At 38.6% G+C, this 19,039-nt stretch overlaps 1 protein-coding gene across 2 annotated transcripts; it reads left to right on the top strand.

Moving 5' to 3' along the window:
- The first annotated feature begins 4,040 nt into the window (after positions 1 to 4,040).
- g3bp1 (GTPase activating protein (SH3 domain) binding protein 1) lies at positions 4,041 to 11,255 on the top strand. Of its 2 annotated transcripts, none has more exons than XM_079891942.1 (12): positions 4,041 to 4,427; positions 5,495 to 5,611; positions 5,758 to 5,839; positions 5,923 to 6,096; positions 8,392 to 8,482; positions 8,590 to 8,680; positions 8,930 to 9,140; positions 9,264 to 9,365; positions 9,770 to 9,911; positions 10,135 to 10,263; positions 10,341 to 10,450; positions 10,538 to 11,255. In XM_079891942.1, the coding sequence occupies exons 2-12, from the start codon at positions 5,517 to 5,519 to the stop codon at positions 10,766 to 10,768; spliced, it is 1,458 nt and encodes a 485-aa protein (XP_079748068.1). In that variant the 5' UTR covers positions 4,041 to 4,427; positions 5,495 to 5,516; the 3' UTR covers positions 10,769 to 11,255. The 2 variants fall into 2 exon arrangements, with proteins under 2 accessions (XP_079748068.1, XP_079748069.1); XM_079891943.1 differs by having other exon boundaries at positions 4,285 to 4,427; positions 9,770 to 9,887.
- The last annotated feature ends 7,784 nt before the right edge of the window (positions 11,256 to 19,039 follow it).

Genomic DNA, 19,039 nt, shown 5'->3' with positions numbered 1-19,039 from the left:
TGTTTAAATAAGAAACAACAACAGAGTGTCTTTTAAAACACTATTTTGAACGGAACTACTTCCTTCCGCCACGGTTTCAAATCTCAAGTTGACAGTGTTGAGCCTAAGCATCCTTTACTAATACTAAAACGTCACTTTAGAAATGGCAACGTAGGAACACTGAGTTGCTCCATTGAAGCTTATTGTATTATGTAGAGCAGGGGTCGGCAAGTAACTTTGGCCGAGGGCCAATATTTTTTTTAGCCAGTAGATGGCGGGCCAGCTACACAGAGTAGGCCTATGGATTAAATACTCTTATATAGGCCTATGATCGCGGAATATGATGGGTCCGTCACCGTCCATGGATCATTCGTTCAATCGTTTTTTTCAAATTAAAACCAAAAAAAAAAAAAAAAAAAAAAAGATGAAAAACTACTTGTTTTTCCATTATTTATTTCCTGAACTAAAATGAAAAAACGAATAATGACAGGTTTTCTGATTTTCTGATTGTGCTCAGATCAAAAATAGAAAAAATGAATTACTGGATTAGACAAATTTTAATTTTGAATTTAACACCTGCATATATCAAGGAAATCATTTTAAACAGATCAAGTACTATTGTGGTAACAGATTACAGCCATTTTAGGTGTGAATAGCAATATGCCTCATTCGCTTACAGTCCGACTTTTAAACTTTATTCCTTTTTTATTATTATTATTTATTCGGGACACACACATACACACCTAAGGTTTAAGGAGGTATGCGCGGGACTGTTTTTTTTCCCGTCCCGCTCCCACAAGGTTCTATTCAGCAACCGCTTAAAATACACTCTGTTCACCCGCTTTATTTCCCGACCTGACGGGTCCGCAAAATTTAAATCTCGTTTCCAGAATCTCACATTCAAATGTCTCTAACGGAAAGAAGGAGATTAAGTTGCCTATAATAATTATAAATGCTATACAAAAATTGTGTTCGTGTCAATATAAATATTAGGCTATTTTAACATTGTAGGCTACTGTCAGCATAAATATTAGGCTATTTTAACAGTGTAGCCTACTGTCAGCAGAGAAAAAAAAAATGGCACAGAAATTTTTTTTGAAATATAAATAACATAAATTAAATAGGACAAAGTCTATCACTCAAATTTCTAAGCAACAAACGAAAATCATATTGCCCTACAAATGAAGTAGGCTATTTTCTGCCGAACTATTTCAAACATCCTTGCAAAAAAAGAATGTTGTTGACTGACAATGGTTTCCAAACAGCTCCTCAGAGGTGTACAGATGGTCAGAATTAAGTGCGGATACGCTGTCAAAAGATGTCGGGAGTGGGCTATTGTCAGTCAGACCGCTGGCTCCGTCCAAAGTAGGCTACACCAGAGTTCTGACCGCTACCGTCTTTTGACGCGCGAATGCACACAAAGTGGTCAAGCGTATAACTAGACGCGGCAGGCGCGAATTTGACGTGCTATTCGCGTCCGCTGTGAACGCACAGTTCTACTTTAAAATGTAATCCCGCGCCGCATGTTTCCCTATATGGGCATTTCACACAGTATGCGGCGGGGAAATCGCCGCGCGGCTACGGCTTTTCTCAAGTAGTGGAAAGGTTTTGTACAGCATTTAGGACTTCCAAAATAATCCGGCGGGCCAGAAAATATTACTGGCGGGCCAGTTTTGGCCCGCGGGCCGCCAGTTGCCGACCCCTGGGAGTAGAGAATCATGAAAGAGAGATCGACTACGCATGACTGTCTTCAAGTCAATCTTATATTCATAATCACAAAATAAGTTTGAATGTCCACTGCTATCTTTGTCTATGTCCTTTTAACAGTCAAGGGGCGCTATAGTCAATGCATTTGTAAGTTGTGTCTTATAGGGTGTTGTTTAAAGTAAAAACAACGTCCTTGTTTACAACCTTGTTTTCCCTTTCAATAAAAAAGTATTTGCTACTGACTCACTTAAAGACAGTCTTTGCTGCCACCTAATGGTGTAATAATGTAACTTTCACTGAAGTCGAAATCACTCTCTCAATAACAAATACGAAGTTATTTATATAATATTATGTATTTAAAAATATTTAAATAAACAATATTAGCCATTATAAAACTGTAAAAAGTTTGTACAATAGTAGGACACAATAAAAAGCAATCAGTTCAGTCAAAAGAACAAAAGCAGAGATTGCCAGTTTGATACCCAAAATGAATTGAGGTTTAAACATTATCTGCATAAACAGCGATGTTACTACTACCTTGTTGCTGAGAAATATAATGTGGCGATTCAGTAGCTAAGCTATTGTTAATAGCAGTGCTGACAATTTTCTGTGCTCCTGAATATATGTGTGTGTGTGTGTGCAGCGCGATCTCCTAATGCGAGTTATGTACAGTATGTATGTGTATTTGTGTGTGTGTGTGTGTGTTTGTGCTTCAATATAAGCAGCGCATTTATATAGAGTGGTGATTAAACTGACTGGAACTACCTGTGCATTAAACTGAATGCACACCTTCCAGCCAATCGGAATGGAATATTCAGACAGACGTCACAGACCATGGTATAAGGTTTTATAAACAATTTCAAACGTTAGATAGGCCTCTCAGTTAAAAAAACAAATGGTGTACTATTTTGATCTTCATTTTCAATGCCAGGTTTATCTAGGCCTATACTCCTAAAACAATCTGTCCTCAGACCAATACATTATGACATATATAATTGATGTAAACTTGAAATATAAGCATGTCTTTTAAAGGAATTCTACTAACAGAATGAAGAGGTTTGTTTAATAAAAAAGTATGAAATACGATTTCACAGCTGTGTTCACATCAGATGGCCTATTTCTGAATTTATTTTTACACCTAGATTTGTCAATGTTTACTATAAATATTTAATACATTATTCTATCTGTCAGTGTTGATGCATACTGAAAGAAGCACTCAACATTGGTGAATACTTCTGAACATGTTGAACAGATGAATACATCATTTATTTGCATCAACTTTTTTCATCCCAGTTGATTGTAAAAAACTATTTGTTTGAGAGATTAACTCACTCTCAGTGCCTGCAGTCCAATCTAGATCCAATACAAACAGTGAGGTTCATCTCTTAACCATCTTGAACTGAGAAATGTTTAGTTAAACACTCAACTAATGAGAGCTGTTGATTGATGGGATTTATTAATCATGATTGTTGGCAGATAGCCAATATGCGTTTCAAGCATCGTGAGCCCAAGCTAATAGTTCTCCACGATCCTCTTAGCTCATGATGCTTTCGGTAAACGGAGCCCAATATCGTTTTCAAACCGTTTCAAACGCACATTGTTGCATGCATGGGAAGCGTGTCGCCCCCTAATGGACAATATACGATCTCAATATATTCATATTTATAAATCATAATTTATATTAAATTCTAATGCAGTTCTGTCAGATTTGTAAATATAAAAATAACACTAGAAAAATCCGTGCTAAAGATTTTCTCCACACTGATACCAAATATAGGCTCAACCACTGTGACCGCATCCAAATGGGTTATTAATCTCAAAAAATATTTTGCATTGTGAGTGACAATACTTTCACGAGATGAATTACCCCACAAATGTCATTACAGTACTGAGCCTGGACATCTCACTATTTTCTACTATAACTATCACAGTAGGCTATAGCAATATTATCATACTGTGATTTTTAATTAGCTAAATTAATATAGCATAGCATTTGTAAAACAAATATTGATATGATGTATAAACACCCATATAGGCATATACTTAAATATATTTAAATTAGCCTACCACAAATTATTTATTAATATAGTTATTTATTTGTTTATTTTGATATTCTGATAACAAAAATTGGGTAAATATTTTTAAATGTAATAAAATAAATATCATAATGAAAATGTTTTAATTGCATGTAAAATATTTCTTATTTATGTATTTTGGTTTCTGAAGTGAAATGAGACCTGTACTGTACAGTTTCTTCTTCAACTGTACATCACAGCCGTAATCTTTTCTCACTTGAATGTTTATGGTTTACAGTATCTAATGTGCATAACATTACCTGGCAACTCGTTAGTTTCGCAAACAAAAATGCGCAAAGCATCAACACGTTCAGCTGCTGCGTAACTCATGTCCGTGCGGGCCTAACAACCTTGCTCTGATCCTTCGTTTCACTCTCGTTTTCAATAGGTTGCAAACAGTCTGTATAGTTTATGCTAATTGGGTTAACGTGGGGGCTTTGCGAGAGGACGAATGCTGATTGGACGCGCAACCCCACTGCGCCAATCTGATTGGCTGTTGGGTTCTGTGATCAGAGGAGCCGTTGATTTAGTAGGAGCTCGTGTGAAACCGGCACTTCGCCACACGCGCTGCTGCCAGTGTGTCTGAGCTAAAAGCTTCACAGCTATCGGCGCTTCACTCAAATCACTTCAGACTCAACCCAAACACACATTACTGATTCCCTCTTGGTAAGTGTTTTTGGAATTAAATGGTTGAATTAAAAAAAGAGAGAAAAAAGCATTTATTTTGTGCATTTTTTTGTAGTCTGGTTAGCGTACTGAATCCGATAACTCGTGCGCAGCTAATAGACATGTGCTGGATTTATTTGGTAAAAATCTACAATTCCAATATTTTTCATATTAAAACATATCGGGTGTTAAAATATGACTCTTTAATCGAGAACCTAAGCGGTAAGTCTCACGGTTAGGCCGCTGGGTGGGTTTTTGTAGCTCGACGCTGTGAGGATTAGCTTTAGCTTGTTCACCTCACCACCAGCCGACATTTCCTTCAAAGAGCGATCCCGCGTTTGAGTTGTTACATTATTTTAACACAAGTTTTATACGATGTTTACATTAAATGTTCTTCAAACTTATTCTCCACACATGTATGATTTTATCGTTTGCTGTTGATAATTATCATCTGGTCTAAGCTTATGCGACAAAGTACTGGGCACGTGCCTGATTCATCGTCGATTTAATAAAATTATTGTTTTGGCTTATATTGTGTATCTGACTGGATAAATATTTTTTCTTATACTATCAAATGTCATAATCGGATCACAAAGGAACCGGGCTCAAGATGGCAACGCGGTGTGTCTTGTTCGGGCCTAACGTACTTCAGTCCATTTCACAATGGATTAATCTAATTAATAATAAGTAACAATGCTCCACCCTACATGATGAGCAGCTAAAACAAGTAATGTTCATATAAGGTGTGGCTGCTTCCATTTGAAATTTACAGAAACGATCGACACGAAACGGCCTTATTGCTTCTCGATGGGCTTAACAAAGGAATTTGTTTCGGTTTCCCCTCAGTGTCTGTCCTAGTTTTCAATCAACCGATGTAGTTTACCTCTATAGGAGGTGAAGTTTCTCAACAAGAAATAGTAATTCTCAGTCACCCATCATGTTCTTTGACTTTCTCTGGAGGAACAAGATGTTACTGACAGCTCTTTTGTGTTCACCAGGAGAAAGTCATGGGTTTGGAACAACATGTGGATGAAAAATATATTTTAATGAGTCATTTTATTTTTTAGTTGAATCCAGTTGACCAAAGAAATGGTGATGGAGAAGCCAAGTGCCCAGCTGGTCGGGCGAGAGTTTGTCCGACAGTACTACACCCTGCTGAACCAGGCTCCTGACTACCTGCACAGGTGAGGTTTTGTTTCCTTCATAATCAGATTTTCTTTGCAAATGAGGTTTGCAGAAACTTGATCACAATCCCTCGCTGTTAAATGCATGTTTAAAATGTGCTAGCACATATTGCAATAGCTAAACATGTTGCTTTTATCCTTCTCAGGTTTTATGGCAAGAACTCATCTTATGTACATGGTGGTCTGGATAATAATGGCAAACCGGCTGAAGCGGTCTATGGGCAGTCTGTGAGTTAATGCAAGTGTTATGGATTTTTGATACTAGTTATGGTTCATTGTAGTAGCTCAATGTAATTTTTCCTTTTGAACAGGAAATCCATAAGAAGGTGATGGCTCTCAGCTTCCGTGATTGTCACACTAAGATCAGGCACGTCGATGCCCATGCCACCCTGAACGAGGGAGTGGTGGTGCAAGTTTTGGGGGAGCTCTCCAATAACATGCAGCCCATGAGGAAGTTCATGCAGACATTTGTTCTGGCACCTGAGGTATGAAGGTTTCTTCACAAATGTGTTATCAGATGAAATTAACAAAGACATTGGGTGAATAAGCTATTGTGTTTTTGAACATCTGCCAATGCAGATGTAAACCATTGGAAAATGTGAGGTGGTGTAAAGACTGAATTCGAATGACCTGCGAAATGGAAAAAGTGAATATGTAAATCGATAGCCGAAATCGGCGTGAAAATATCAGGCATTTGATGGTTCACTCTGAAACTCGCAGTGCATATTAATTTATTTGAAACGCAGCTTTTGTGACTTCAAAATATGTTACAGTTTTTAAAATTGTTTTAATATATTGTGAATGTTCATTTTATTTGTTTTTTCCCTAACTGACAACTGAAGCTTGTTAACCAACAAGATTGTTAAATTAGAATGGACAAGTGTCTGTGACCCATTTAAATTAATAAACAAAATGAGTTTTTCGAGGGTTTAGTTTTAAGGTAGGGACACACCAAACTTTAGTCACTTTCTTTATTCCACTTGGCTCATGTTAATATTAAAATATTCGCCCAGGAACACTCAGGTAAGATGATGTAAGCCTTCTGTCCGAACCGTCTTGATGACTTTGCTCGCTGTTTTGCTATTATTCTCGTGTACTGACTCAATTCACTAAACTGTTAAGCCAATAAGAGTTCTCTCTCTCACCGACGGCCCGACTCAGTTTCTACATGCTGATTCTCCAAGTCGGCCGACCCTCAAAAACGGTCCGACATTGGCTTTACATGTGTAATAACAGCATAAGCAACAGAACATGAGGCTTCACACATGATGCAACTGTAGCACTTCTGTGAATGGAGAAAAACAAAGTTATAGACTTATTTCTAACATTAACCTGACATCACAGCCTATTCGTTATCAAAATAAAAGTCAAAACATAAAAAGCTACACTGCTCAATTTAAATAGTCTGTATTACAATCTATGGCATTTGGCGTGACCACCTTCCCGCTGTGGTGTTATGCCAAGCATATTTGAGCATGTGAAGGATTTTTTTTATATCAATATAATGTAAACTAGGCTTTGTACTTCACTCACCTTCCAATAAGTAATAGTTTAGCATCCAAATACATTGCAAATATGGAAACATTTGGATTTGTGCCTAATGAGAGCGGAAGGCTACGTGAACTCAACGCCAGTTTCAGTTTCGCTTTAAATTGATTTGTTTTTGTCTTGATGCTTGTATAGCTACTCTTATTTTTCGTTCTTGTTCTGTTCTGAATATTTTTAAAATGAAAGGATTTGCTGTGGAGTCTAAACTAAAGCCTACAGCTATGTTTGCAAACATTTTGCTTTATTTACTGGTATTTTACATTATTTCAGAATGTAATAGCCTAATAAAATCTGACTTATACGTGACTTGCCTGTTTTCTCTCAAAAACGCACTTTTGTATGTGTAGCATATTTAACCATGCAGCAAATACCTTAAAATATCTTGAAAAAATGAAACCGTTTAACTGATCGTATTAATCGGTAATGTTGGTAATTCGTACTGTTGGTTAATGGTTAACCAGTTAATTATGAGCATCCCTAGTGCAGCCTTAGAAAATGGTCTAATAATGCGGATCACGTCAATTGAATGCGCCAATTTCGGTGTTTTGCTGATTAATTGACGAGTAAATTGCAATTGAGGATTTTATTTTTAAATGAAGGCCTTCAATTTAATCGAGGAATTGTGACAGCCCTAAACTAAACATCTTGTAATGAATGTCACTTCAGTTCTAAATGAATTATCATATTCAGTAAAAGACAATATAGAACAATATAATGTGAGCCCTTTAAAAGGCTTTGCCACAAGCTCAACTCAGTCATTCTGATATCGTGAGACTGCTTTTCACCAAGACGAGAAATGTCACATTTTAATATTGCAAGATCATGTGGCACAAGATCTTGTCGTACCCCTAACTTTAAGAAATAATTGGCTAGATATTTCATGTGTGTGGAGTGAAGTTTAATGCGCAGGCATACTTCATTTTCTGCATTCTGCTCCAGTCTGTGCCCTCCCCATTTCACGTTTGGTCTCCTCTATTCATTGATTCATTAGCATCTGTTCGAATCAAAATAATTATTTGTTCAGTAATCACAGATGATTAAATAGAAATTCACCTGCTGAAAAGTGTCAACATTAGACTGTCTTGGAAGCATCAACTTGTTCTGATCTTCAGTGTTTGATTAGCAATAGTGTTCTTAGTAATAAAATGGCTTTAGGCAGATTTGGCCTTTTTGCCAACAAATTAACTTTTTTCTCTTTTAGATTAATTTATTTTATTGTTGTAATCTTTTAGGGAACCGTTGCAAATAAGTTCTATGTACACAACGATATCTTCCGGTACCAGGATGAAGTGTTCGGGGACTCCGACTCAGAACCTCCTGAGGGTGAGCAGCTGATATTGTTGGTGTTTTTCAGGCATCTTTAGAGTAATCTGTCTCCCCATTGCTCTAGCTGTGAGCAGATGACTTCATTCATCTCCTGTTGTTCACAGAGTCTGAGGAGGACGTGGAGGAGCTGGAGCGAGTACACTCACCTGAGGTGGTCCAGGATGAGTCTGCTGGATACTACGATCAGACACCTTGGTAACTTGTTTTCAGTTTTCGGCTCATTTAATATAGTTCAGTTTGGTAATCACTTGAGTAAGGCAGGATGCAAATCATGTGGGTGTGTTGTAAGTCAAAACAAACTACACACACTTCAATTTTGATCAGTTACGTAAGGAATACTTCAGTAACCTTAAGTTATCAAAAGACTCTTTTTGGTATGATGCCCTCCAAAAAGTGTTGCTTTTCAAAAGAGTTGTGGTTTAATGCAAGTCTGTCCGTTTACAGCGTGGAGCCCGAGGGGCCGCAAGAAGAGGTGTCTATAACTCCAGAGCCCCAGCCTGAGCCAGAAGCTGAGGTGGAGCCTGAGCCAGCAGCTGTAGAGCTGAAACCAGAGCCCGTCAGCCAGCCTGAGGTTCATGTTGAGGAAAAGACTCAGAGATCTTCCCCTTCGCCCACACCTGCTGACTCCGCACCCAGCATGCCAGAGGAGAACCGGGTAAGACCACCCTCGTTCACCACTGTCTGTTGAGTCTCTCTCGTGTCAACTGACCTATATTTGTGAAGCTGTACTTTCATCCCAAACTGGATAGGTGAGATTTAAATGCTTTCTTGTTTTCAGCAATTTTCATGGGCTTCAGTCACTAGCAAGAACCTCCCACCAGGAGGAGTGGTCCCTGCCACAGGAGTCCCTCCACATGTTGTCCGAGTCCCATCTGCGCAGGTAGATGTCACAACACTCTTTTACTCCATTTAAATAATATTTGATATTGGTCTAGGAAATCTTATCTCTATCCCATTAATGCTTTTACGTTAATTTCAAAGTCAGTAAAACCTTTTTACAGTGTCCTTGTTACATGTAGTAGTTACTTTAGTAATTACTATAAAAAGTGCATAATCACATGCAACTAACCCTATAGTAAAAAACATGTTAATTGCTCACTAGTTAAATATGTACTTGCACTATTTTAGTGTAATGTTTCTGTGTTAGTGCAACTCTAAAGTCCAACAATGTAACTTACTGTAGATCCTAATCAAGGAAGTTTTGTAATAGTTCAGGGAATTTTGCATTAATTTCATACACCGCTTTATTGCCATGCTTGATTAATTGTGGTTTGTGCTCCATAGCCTCGTGTAGAGGTGAAAGCAGAAACACAGACCACAGCACAGAGACCCCAGAGAGACCAGAGACCACGTGATCAGAGACCAGGACCCTCTCCTGCTCACAGAACATCGAGACCAGGAGGTGTGCAAAAGTCTACTGAATCTAGTATGGGTCCATTATAACTGTTTTTAACATTTACGAAAGAGTTGATTTGATGAATTTGCAGTTTCTTAATCTTATTGGCTCTGGCAAAACTGCTTTGTAATGAACTTCATGTCTGCATATAAATGGCATATACTCCAGTGAAATTGAAAGTTAAATTTAAAAGTGTGGCTGGTCCACTAAAAACCTGAAAGGGCATGAATCATCCGTTTAATCTCTGGTTTAGTGGTCCGGGAGGGTGAGAGCGGGGAGTCAGAGGTGCGGCGGACGATCCGGTATCCCGACAGCCACCAACTCTTTGTTGGAAACGTACCTCACGATGTGGATAAGAACGAGCTCAAGGAATTCTTTGAACGTAAGTGTAAATGGCACTTTTTAAAATGTAGATCAGATCCTCATCCTGCATGAGCTTACCTGCTTGTTTCTTTTCAGAGTATGGCACTGTCCTTGAGCTGAGAATCAACAGCGGTGGAAAGCTGCCTAACTTTGGATTTGTGGTATTTGACGATTCTGAGCCCGTGCAGAAGATCCTCAGCAATCGGGTACGTGTGACTCTCAGATGCTGTGTGATACGGGATATTTTGACGAATGCAGGATCATCAGAATGACCTTTTTTCTATGTGTTGTAGCCCATTAAACTGCGAGGAGATGTCCGACTGAACGTAGAGGAAAAGAAGACCCGCTCGGCCCGTGAAGGTGACAGGCGGGACATCCGCCCTAGAGGCCCGGGGGGACCGCGTGACAGGATTGGCGGGTCAAGGGGACCGCCCGCCCGTGGAGGCATGGCTCAGAAACCCAGTTTCGGAGCCGGTCGAGCCACAGGACCCAGCGAGGGCCGCTACGCAGGACCACGTCAGTGAGGCAGCTCCCACGTCATTCACTGCTGATGCAAGTCACCCTGGTTAACACAGATGGCTTTTCTGTTCCCTGTCTCCATCCCTCACTCCAGGACCCTGGAGTGAGATTTATTTTTGTTTCTTTATCTGGACTTCCTTTTAATTCTGAGATTGAACTTGAATTTGTTGTAGAAAAACAAAACTACTTGAATTGGGGAAAGGAGAAACCTAGCATTTGGTTTTAGAGTTCTCTCCCTGTTTCTTAAAGGAACGTGTTTTTACTGCTTGGGCAATCCTGTGTATTGCTAGCACCCGCTTTCAGGTCAAGTGCAAGTATGGTTTTATTTGGAATTGTTGCCATGTCAAATCATGGTTGTGTGTGAGTGACTATCTAGCATGTAAAGAATCCTGTTTGCCTTCTACTGTTGCACTTCATCAAGAATGACAACATATTTTAACAACTCCACTGATGAGAGAACAAAATAAACTCTATGTGCTATTTTGAAGCATGGGTGTGTCTTGTCTAGGTTAAGAAATGTCGACAGGGATCATGTGGTAATGGAAAATATAAATCAGGTCAAATTTTAATTGACCTCTAGGCCTGGAACTACAACTAAAATTTTCATAATTAAGAAAAGGGGCAATTATGTAGAAAAATAAAGGATTTACTATTTGACAAGGGAAAACATGTAAACATTTCTTTAACTTGTGTAAAGTCTGAAAAATGATACTTAAAAAAAAAAAATTGGAGTAGTTCATTGAACCTTTTAGACAAAGTTTTGCATATGTGATCATATTATACAATAGAAAACATAGAAATGTGCATGTCAAATGATACACGGTAGGAAAAAGTAATTTTTTAAAAAATATATATACTGCTGCTCACATCCAAAATAATTCTTAGGTTTAAATGGCTCTTTGGAAGTAGTTTTAAAGTTGCCTGTAAAACACCTGGTAGTAATAAGTGACAGGTAAAATCATGGATGTTAGTCACCATGAAATCAAAATTGACATGGAGATCTGCACTATTTATTATAAATGATTCATCCATGCACATTTTTTTGGTCAGGTGCCCTTGTAATCTTTAAGCTAACTGCCCTATTTTTTTTTAGATCACCGCAAATCACCGATCAAACCACAACCATCCAAACAATTCCCCAAGTTTTTCCTGTTTGAGAAGCTGTTTCACACAGATATGTTACAATAGGGAAGAAAAGGATATTGCAATTTCTGTTTCAAGTCAACTTAAATTATACATGGTACAGGTTGTCCCCTTCCAATGTATTTCGCCATGTTAAAATGACGTCACAGAGAATCCTCACGTTCGTTGGCGTGTTGATCGTTTTTTTATATATATATATATATATGCAAATCTAATTTCTAAAGGCTGCAGCACCTGAAGATCTTCATAGCATCGGCTCAATCTTTTTTCCATTACTGCCGGGGTAGAACTGGTCATAACAGAAAAGTCAATTTTGCACTTATAGACATCCATCACCCAGCCACCAAAATGATGAGATTTTGCAATATTGTGCTGCCACTCTCAACAAATATCAATATGTTATATTGCCATAGCAGCGTTCTTTACCGATACCTTATCCCGAGGCACACGCCGGCCAATCATCTTCCCATTTTCTCAGTCTGATTGAGTTACTGAGATTACTGGGCCTAATTATGAATTCATGTGCTTGCATCATACTGAAAAAAAAAAAAAAAAAAAAAACACAATCACAACTGTAGCTCATTATAAACGGTGGATGTGATTAGCTGTTGCAGTGATGTAGGGGGGTGTTGACCAGCAGGTGGCCCAGCATTAGTATTCATGAGAGGGAAAGTGCAGCTTCTCTCCGCTACTTTATTTTGAAGCCCCACACCCTCATGACCCACATGAGTTCAAGATGTCCTCATACAGCTGGCCACAACCCTCCAAACATACGGACCCCCAGCTGGACCCTCTGCAACACCACAGTCACCGGCGCAGCTATTTAAAGGGTTAGTTCAGCCACAAATCAACATTCTGTCATTACTTACCCTCATTTTGTTCCAAAATTGGAATTGGTTGCTTTTGTCCTTGCAATTAGTCACCATGGCCATTGAGGCTTTTATGCCTTAAACCCCCCCCCAAAAAAACACCATAAAAGTGGTCAGAATGACTTTTCTCTGTTTGAGATTCTGTGTGAGGAACAGACCGAAATTAAAGTCATTATTCAATGGAAATCTTCCCCTCTAGTAAGCTGTGACACACTGCAACCAAATCATTCAGAGTCAGTGAATTATTCAGACTGCTTATCAGTGAATCAATCACTCTATTCAAAACATGAGCAACTTAAATTTTCTCTATAGTCACACAAAACTATCGTATATGGTACTTTCAAGATGCCTTTGCAACCTTCTTGAAGCTTAATTCATTGTATTTGCATTAGGGATGTGGGCAACGACTAATTTCATTATCGTTTAAATGGGAATTCTGCAACAGACCAGTCTAGACTGTATAAGCTAGTGATCCATTTGAATATTAACTAATATGGACTTGGACAACCTTAAAAAAATTCGTTCCCATTTCTAATCTTCCCTTTTTTGCTAAAATTCTATTGAATTGCTGCTTCTTAATTATACACTTCATCTTACTTTAAACAATATTTTTGAGCCCCTTCAAGCTGGCTTCTGCAAACTCCACAGCACTGAAACATCATTAGTTAAGGTCACCAATGACTTGTTAATAGCTTCGGACTCTGGCTGTCTTTCAATTCTGATCCTTCTTGATCTTAGTACAGCTTTTGACACTGTATCATTCTCTTTTGCTAATACTGAATTAAACTGGTTCAAGTCATATCTCTCAGGCCGTAGGCAGGGGTGCCCAATCCTGCTCCTGCCGATCGACCGTCCTGCACAGTTCATCTCCAACCCTAATCAAACACACCTGCCTTTAATTTTCAAGTGATCCTGAAGACCTTAATTGGTTGCTTCAGGTGTGTTTGATTAGGGTTGAAGATGAACTGTGCAGGAGCAGTGTGTGTCGATCGGCAGGAGCAGGATTGGGCACCTCTGCCGTAGGCAGTTTGTCTCCTTGGGTGGATGCAAGTTCAAAGTTGGTTCAGTTCAATTAGGTGTTCCCCAGGGATCGATTTTGAGCCCCTTACTTTTTAGCATTTACATTTTTACTCTTGATCAGCTACTAAGATCTCTTGGTCTTAATTTTCATTTTTACACAGATGACAACTAGGTTTACAGGTAAAACCTGGTGATAATGCAGCTGTCACCTTTATTTAAAGGCACAATATGTAACTTTTTTGCTTTAAAAATAGCAAAAATCACTATATCTATGTTATATATATTTTTTTTAGTAGTGTACTTACATTATCCCGACTGTTTCCAACAACTTTCAAACCAGGAGAAATTTTAATTTAATTCGAAGACACGGCACGTTTCTTTATTTCTGTTTTGTCGCCGTCAATGGCGTCATATCCGCGTTGTCCCTGGTTTCTGCTTGTACTGCCATAGCAACCAGAGCCCTCTGATAGTAACCAAAGCGACTGACGTGGACAATGTAGTTCGCAATGTCTATTTGCACGCTGTTGTTGTTTCTTTCAAACATTATGGACCATGGCAAGCAGACTTTGGATAAAAAAAGGAGAACTAAAACGAGAATCAATTCAGCGCGGTGTTTTCGAGATGCCTAGAGCTCCCATAGACAGTATATAAACGAGATCTCCACGTCCGAGACTTCGACCGCTCCTACATGTACTTTATTAAACAGGTGAGCACATTTACATAAAACTAATCAATGTTATATAGTTCAACAATGATAAAATGTTAGAATATGATCTGTATGTTATTCTAATGTTGATCTAACTTACTGCTAGTCTCATACAGACAAACTAACACATAGGCCTACATTTCAACACATTTAAATGCAGTTTAGTGTGATAGTGTAATGTTAGACCAAGTGAAACACTGCTGCGTTACCTCACAAGTTTAATTTGTCTAATAAACTGACCTGTGAGTTGTAATTCTGCACTTGCTTGTAGTTCGGTAGAATGAAATGTCCATATTCCTTTATATCCGCGGGACTCGCGTCGCGTGTGGAGCTGATAGCTGTCTCTTAGCAATCCCGACCTGCTTCATATCACAGCCATGATAAAAGCATTGATGTATTTACTTATCCTTAAACATTATTAGATCGGTCGGCTTGACGTTAACGACAAGATCCATAATTCTTAGCAAATGTTGCGTCATCAAACTACGCCTTTGTGTAAGAGGTTAGCGACCCCTAGCGGCGAAAAAAAGTACATAGTGTACGTTTAACTGTTTCTGAGATAAAAATATGGATGTCTCTAAAATTTGTCTAAACAATGACTAGCCTGAGGTTATGCTCTTTGGTTCTCCCCACAACTACTTAAAGCTACTTAATTTGAATGGCTCTGCTCTGGAGTTTCAAACAAAATGTAATGAGGGTGATTTTTGGTGCAAATTTTACATTTGATCCTCATTTTAAAATTAGATTTTTTTTTTATTATCTCAGAAACATTGCAAGACTGTGCCCCATGTTTATCTTTCTCTGTGGCTGAGAAACTGATCAATACATTAGTATTTTCCCACATTGATTATTGAAATGCTCTACTTGCTGGGGTCTCTAAATCTACATCTAAATTGCAGTTATGCTGTATGTGCAAAACTCAGCTGCTATAATCCTGACAAGTGAGCACATCACTCCTAGTCAGGTTTCATATAGATTTCAAAATTCTACAAGGCTTTGCATGGTTTGGCGCCACAATATTTGTCTGATCTTTTAACCCTCTACACTAGTTGTGGTCTACTCTCCTCCAATTCTGTATTTTTTTTTAAACTCTTCCTTCGACTCAGAAGAAGATATTTTGAACAATGTCGGCAACCAAATAGTAGATGGGCTCCATTGACTTCCAAAGAATCCCCCCTCCCTTTTATTTCAATGAACTTAGATATTTATGGGGTTCAGCTAACATAAACATTTTAAGCTGATTTGACAAAAGAAAAACTGTTGTGATAACAAACGGGGCCCCCCGTGATTTCAGCAACAACCCGCACTGAGGCCCCGGATCCCCTAGCTAATTCCCGGCGGCAGTATCATATAATCGTCATCGATTAGTCTCGCACATCCCTAACGGCTAAAAGAGTGGCTTGCACATTTTTCAAAACGTATCCATTCAATGTTCCATGGATGAACCAGCCCTTTAAAAAATTTCACCTCCAGAGTTTTTTATTGCTAAGTTGTTAATAAAACAAAATGAACAGTTCTATTTCTCAGCTAAGACTGAAAATATTTCTCATATATTGAAGGAAAAAACATTCTGTCAAAGCCTTCATGTTTCACTGGCTTCGGGCCCCGCGGCGGTTTTCAGTGTCAGCCGTAATGTAATTCCAGTCCCACTGTAAAGCACAGGGCAGTCAGAGGGGCGGGGGCTCCTCCAGACTACTCAAGCGAGGGGACAAATTGACTGAGCCTTTGTGCTTCATAATCCACTTGCATAATTTAAAAGCCTGAGCAAGGATGGCCATAAGGCCGAGTATGGATGTATTCAAATGCAGCCATACAGGGCCTCTGGGAAATTCTTGCAAAGTGTATACTTTCCAGTGCCTGAATCTGCTTAATTGACTTTCCTCTAAAAATCTAAAAACCAAAAAAACAAATGCTTTGAAATAATATTAAAACAATATCCAATGTGACTTTGACTTTTAAATTTTAAATAAGGACAACAGCACCATCTTAAAAAATGTCATTCCCCTAAAATGGTTGAAACGGGGCATGAAGGGACAAACAATTTATCTCCTGCATTAATCAAATGTTTTTTTTATGGATATATTTTAGTTTACTGGTTACTATTCCATCCATCATTCCATCCATCCATCCATCCATCCATCCATCCATCCATCCATCCATCCATCCATCCATCCATCCATCCATCCATCCATCCATCCATCCATCCATCCATCCATCCATCCATCCATCCATCCATCCATCCATCCATCCATCCATCCATCCATCCATCCATCCATCCATCCATCCATCCGACTTCCTCAGAGTCCACACTTTGGTGACGTCATGTAGTGCACGTCAGACACGTGGGTTTGTTGTGTGTGACGTCACCGCGGCGCCATTCTTGAGGTATCGCTGCCGACCCTATGCTACTGACTGAGAATGAAAGAGATTACAGGAGTAGAAGTAAATAAAATAACTAAGATAACTAATAAGATAACTTTCTAGATAAGAAGTAAATATAACTCGCAAACCTGGAGAAGCAAAAAGAAAATTGAGAAAAGGCCGTACCGAGATAAACTCGATAAAGATGCCAGGGACCGTTATTTGGAGAAATTGTCATCCATTCAGAACATAGATCCATATGAGCTGACTGCAGTAAGTTGGAGTGCTGACACTCATATTTAGGATCCTCATATTTAGACATTGTCAATTATCTTGTTTATGGTGTCAACGCATATACCAGTGAACAATTTAAAAACTATAAATCTCTGGAAGCCCATGGACATTTCACCAATGGCTGGGTACAGGATTTATTTACATTCCGACCGAAGGACTGCGACAACACAGTAGTAACAGCAAAGGTATGTTTGATGTAATGATGAAGATGATAATGTCATGTTAACTGTATATCATCAGTGCCTGATTAAGGATGGTTTGTTTAGTTTGAACGTGTCAAATAAATTGTTATACTACCCTCTTTTCATGCATTTTTTTCTTTATTGTATTAATTACACAAAATGTCGAGAGAAGACTTTTGCAAAAGTGATGTTTTTGATTCGCACAGCTCCAACCCAGGCCATCCGACGCCTCTTTGTTACGTCCACTACATGCTGTCCAAGTCCTTTCTTCAAAGTGGGAAAACTAAAAAACCTTTCCCCGTTGTTTTGTTTGTGACCCTTTCTGTCATTTTTTACACAAGAACGTACCATTTTATCACATTTACGAACAACACAATTCTCCCAATAGAACACACTAGCATTGATACCTTACAAATGGCGACTACACCCATAATGCATTTCGTGTTTCACGAGTGTGACGTCACCTGACAATGACCGTTAGGGCCCTTGGCTCGAGTCCACGAGGGCGCATTGAGAGGTATTTTTGGGACAGACTCGATCGTCGATCGTTCAATATTCATACTATGTTTACATATGATATGACTTAGTAAAGCCCTGATATTCGGTTCTATTTATTTAATGAATCATAATGCGATCGTATTATTCAACGCGCTATTATTATGTTTGAGACATCAACCACTGCTCGATAACCATAATGTTTGTATAAACTGTAGGTAACAACTGGTAAAATGTACATCTAGGTCATAAAAACCATAATATTTTCTTCTCAGCCATGTTAACAATTGTCCGTGAGCGAAATCTCCTCCCATCCGTTAAAGTGTGTGGAGCCTGCATCTATGCGCGCTTCAAGGGTACAAAGGGGGCGCTGCTGAGCACACTTCAGAGCGTTAAAATGCTGAATGGGACGGCCTAACGGACTCGTAGACTCGTCAGCGAGCACGAGCAATTTAAGTCCACGAGACCGAAAGTCCTCATGAAGTGCGCCATTTGGGACAGGGCCTGTATGGTATATGTTTTACACATATAAAGGGATACAGTATACATTTTTTATATATTTTATATATATTTTTTAATATATAAAATTGCAATGACCAATAAACAAAACAGACCTAATATCTTCTGATATTTTCCTTTGTATATATTTTTTTGGGTTTCGTTACGACTATGAAATGGCTTCCTGCATTTAAAATATGTATCATACTTTGACTTGACACATTTTTCTCATAGCAGTAACATAACTTCTTTACTTACTGCTTTTTAGAAATTATAACAAAATATTGTTAATATAAAAAAAAAAAATATAAAAACTTGTAAGGATGTCAGCCCTTTAATAAGATTTTGAGGCATCCTGTATTTTCTTTAAATATATGCGCCACAAAAGTATTTAAAAAAAGAATTGAAGTTCAGAAATTGAATATATGCTCAACATAGATGTCATTGTGGAATGCATTTTCTTTTGGAATAAACAGAGTCAAACTCACACACACACACACACACACACACACACACACACACACACACACACACACACACACACACACACACACACACACACACACACACACACACACACACACACACACACGGTTTCCAGATTATATGGGAACATTCCAAAGACATAATGATTTTTATACTGAACAAAATGTATATTATCTCCCCTAACACAAACCCTAAACCTACCCATCACAGAAAACATTTTTA

Source organism: Squalius cephalus (assembly GCF_949319135.1).
Source record: "Squalius cephalus genome assembly, chromosome: 14".
NCBI classification, from domain to species: Eukaryota; Metazoa; Chordata; class Actinopteri; order Cypriniformes; family Leuciscidae; genus Squalius; species Squalius cephalus.
This window is presented reverse-complemented; position numbering and strand designations above follow the sequence as displayed.

What these genes read in the sequence shown, in the direction of transcription:
- g3bp1 (XM_079891942.1), top strand. Translation starts at nt 5,517, where the DNA reads ATGGTGATGGAGAAGCCAAGTGCCCAGCTGGTCGGGCGAGAGTTTGTC. An exon ending in AAGCGGTCTATGGGCAGTCT is followed by an intron (nt 5,840 to 5,922) that starts GTGAGTTAATGC and finishes CCTTTTGAACAG; the next exon opens with GAAATCCATAAGAAGGTGAT. An exon ending in GCTCAAGGAATTCTTTGAAC is followed by an intron (nt 10,264 to 10,340) that starts GTAAGTGTAAAT and finishes GTTTCTTTTCAG; the next exon opens with AGTATGGCACTGTCCTTGAG.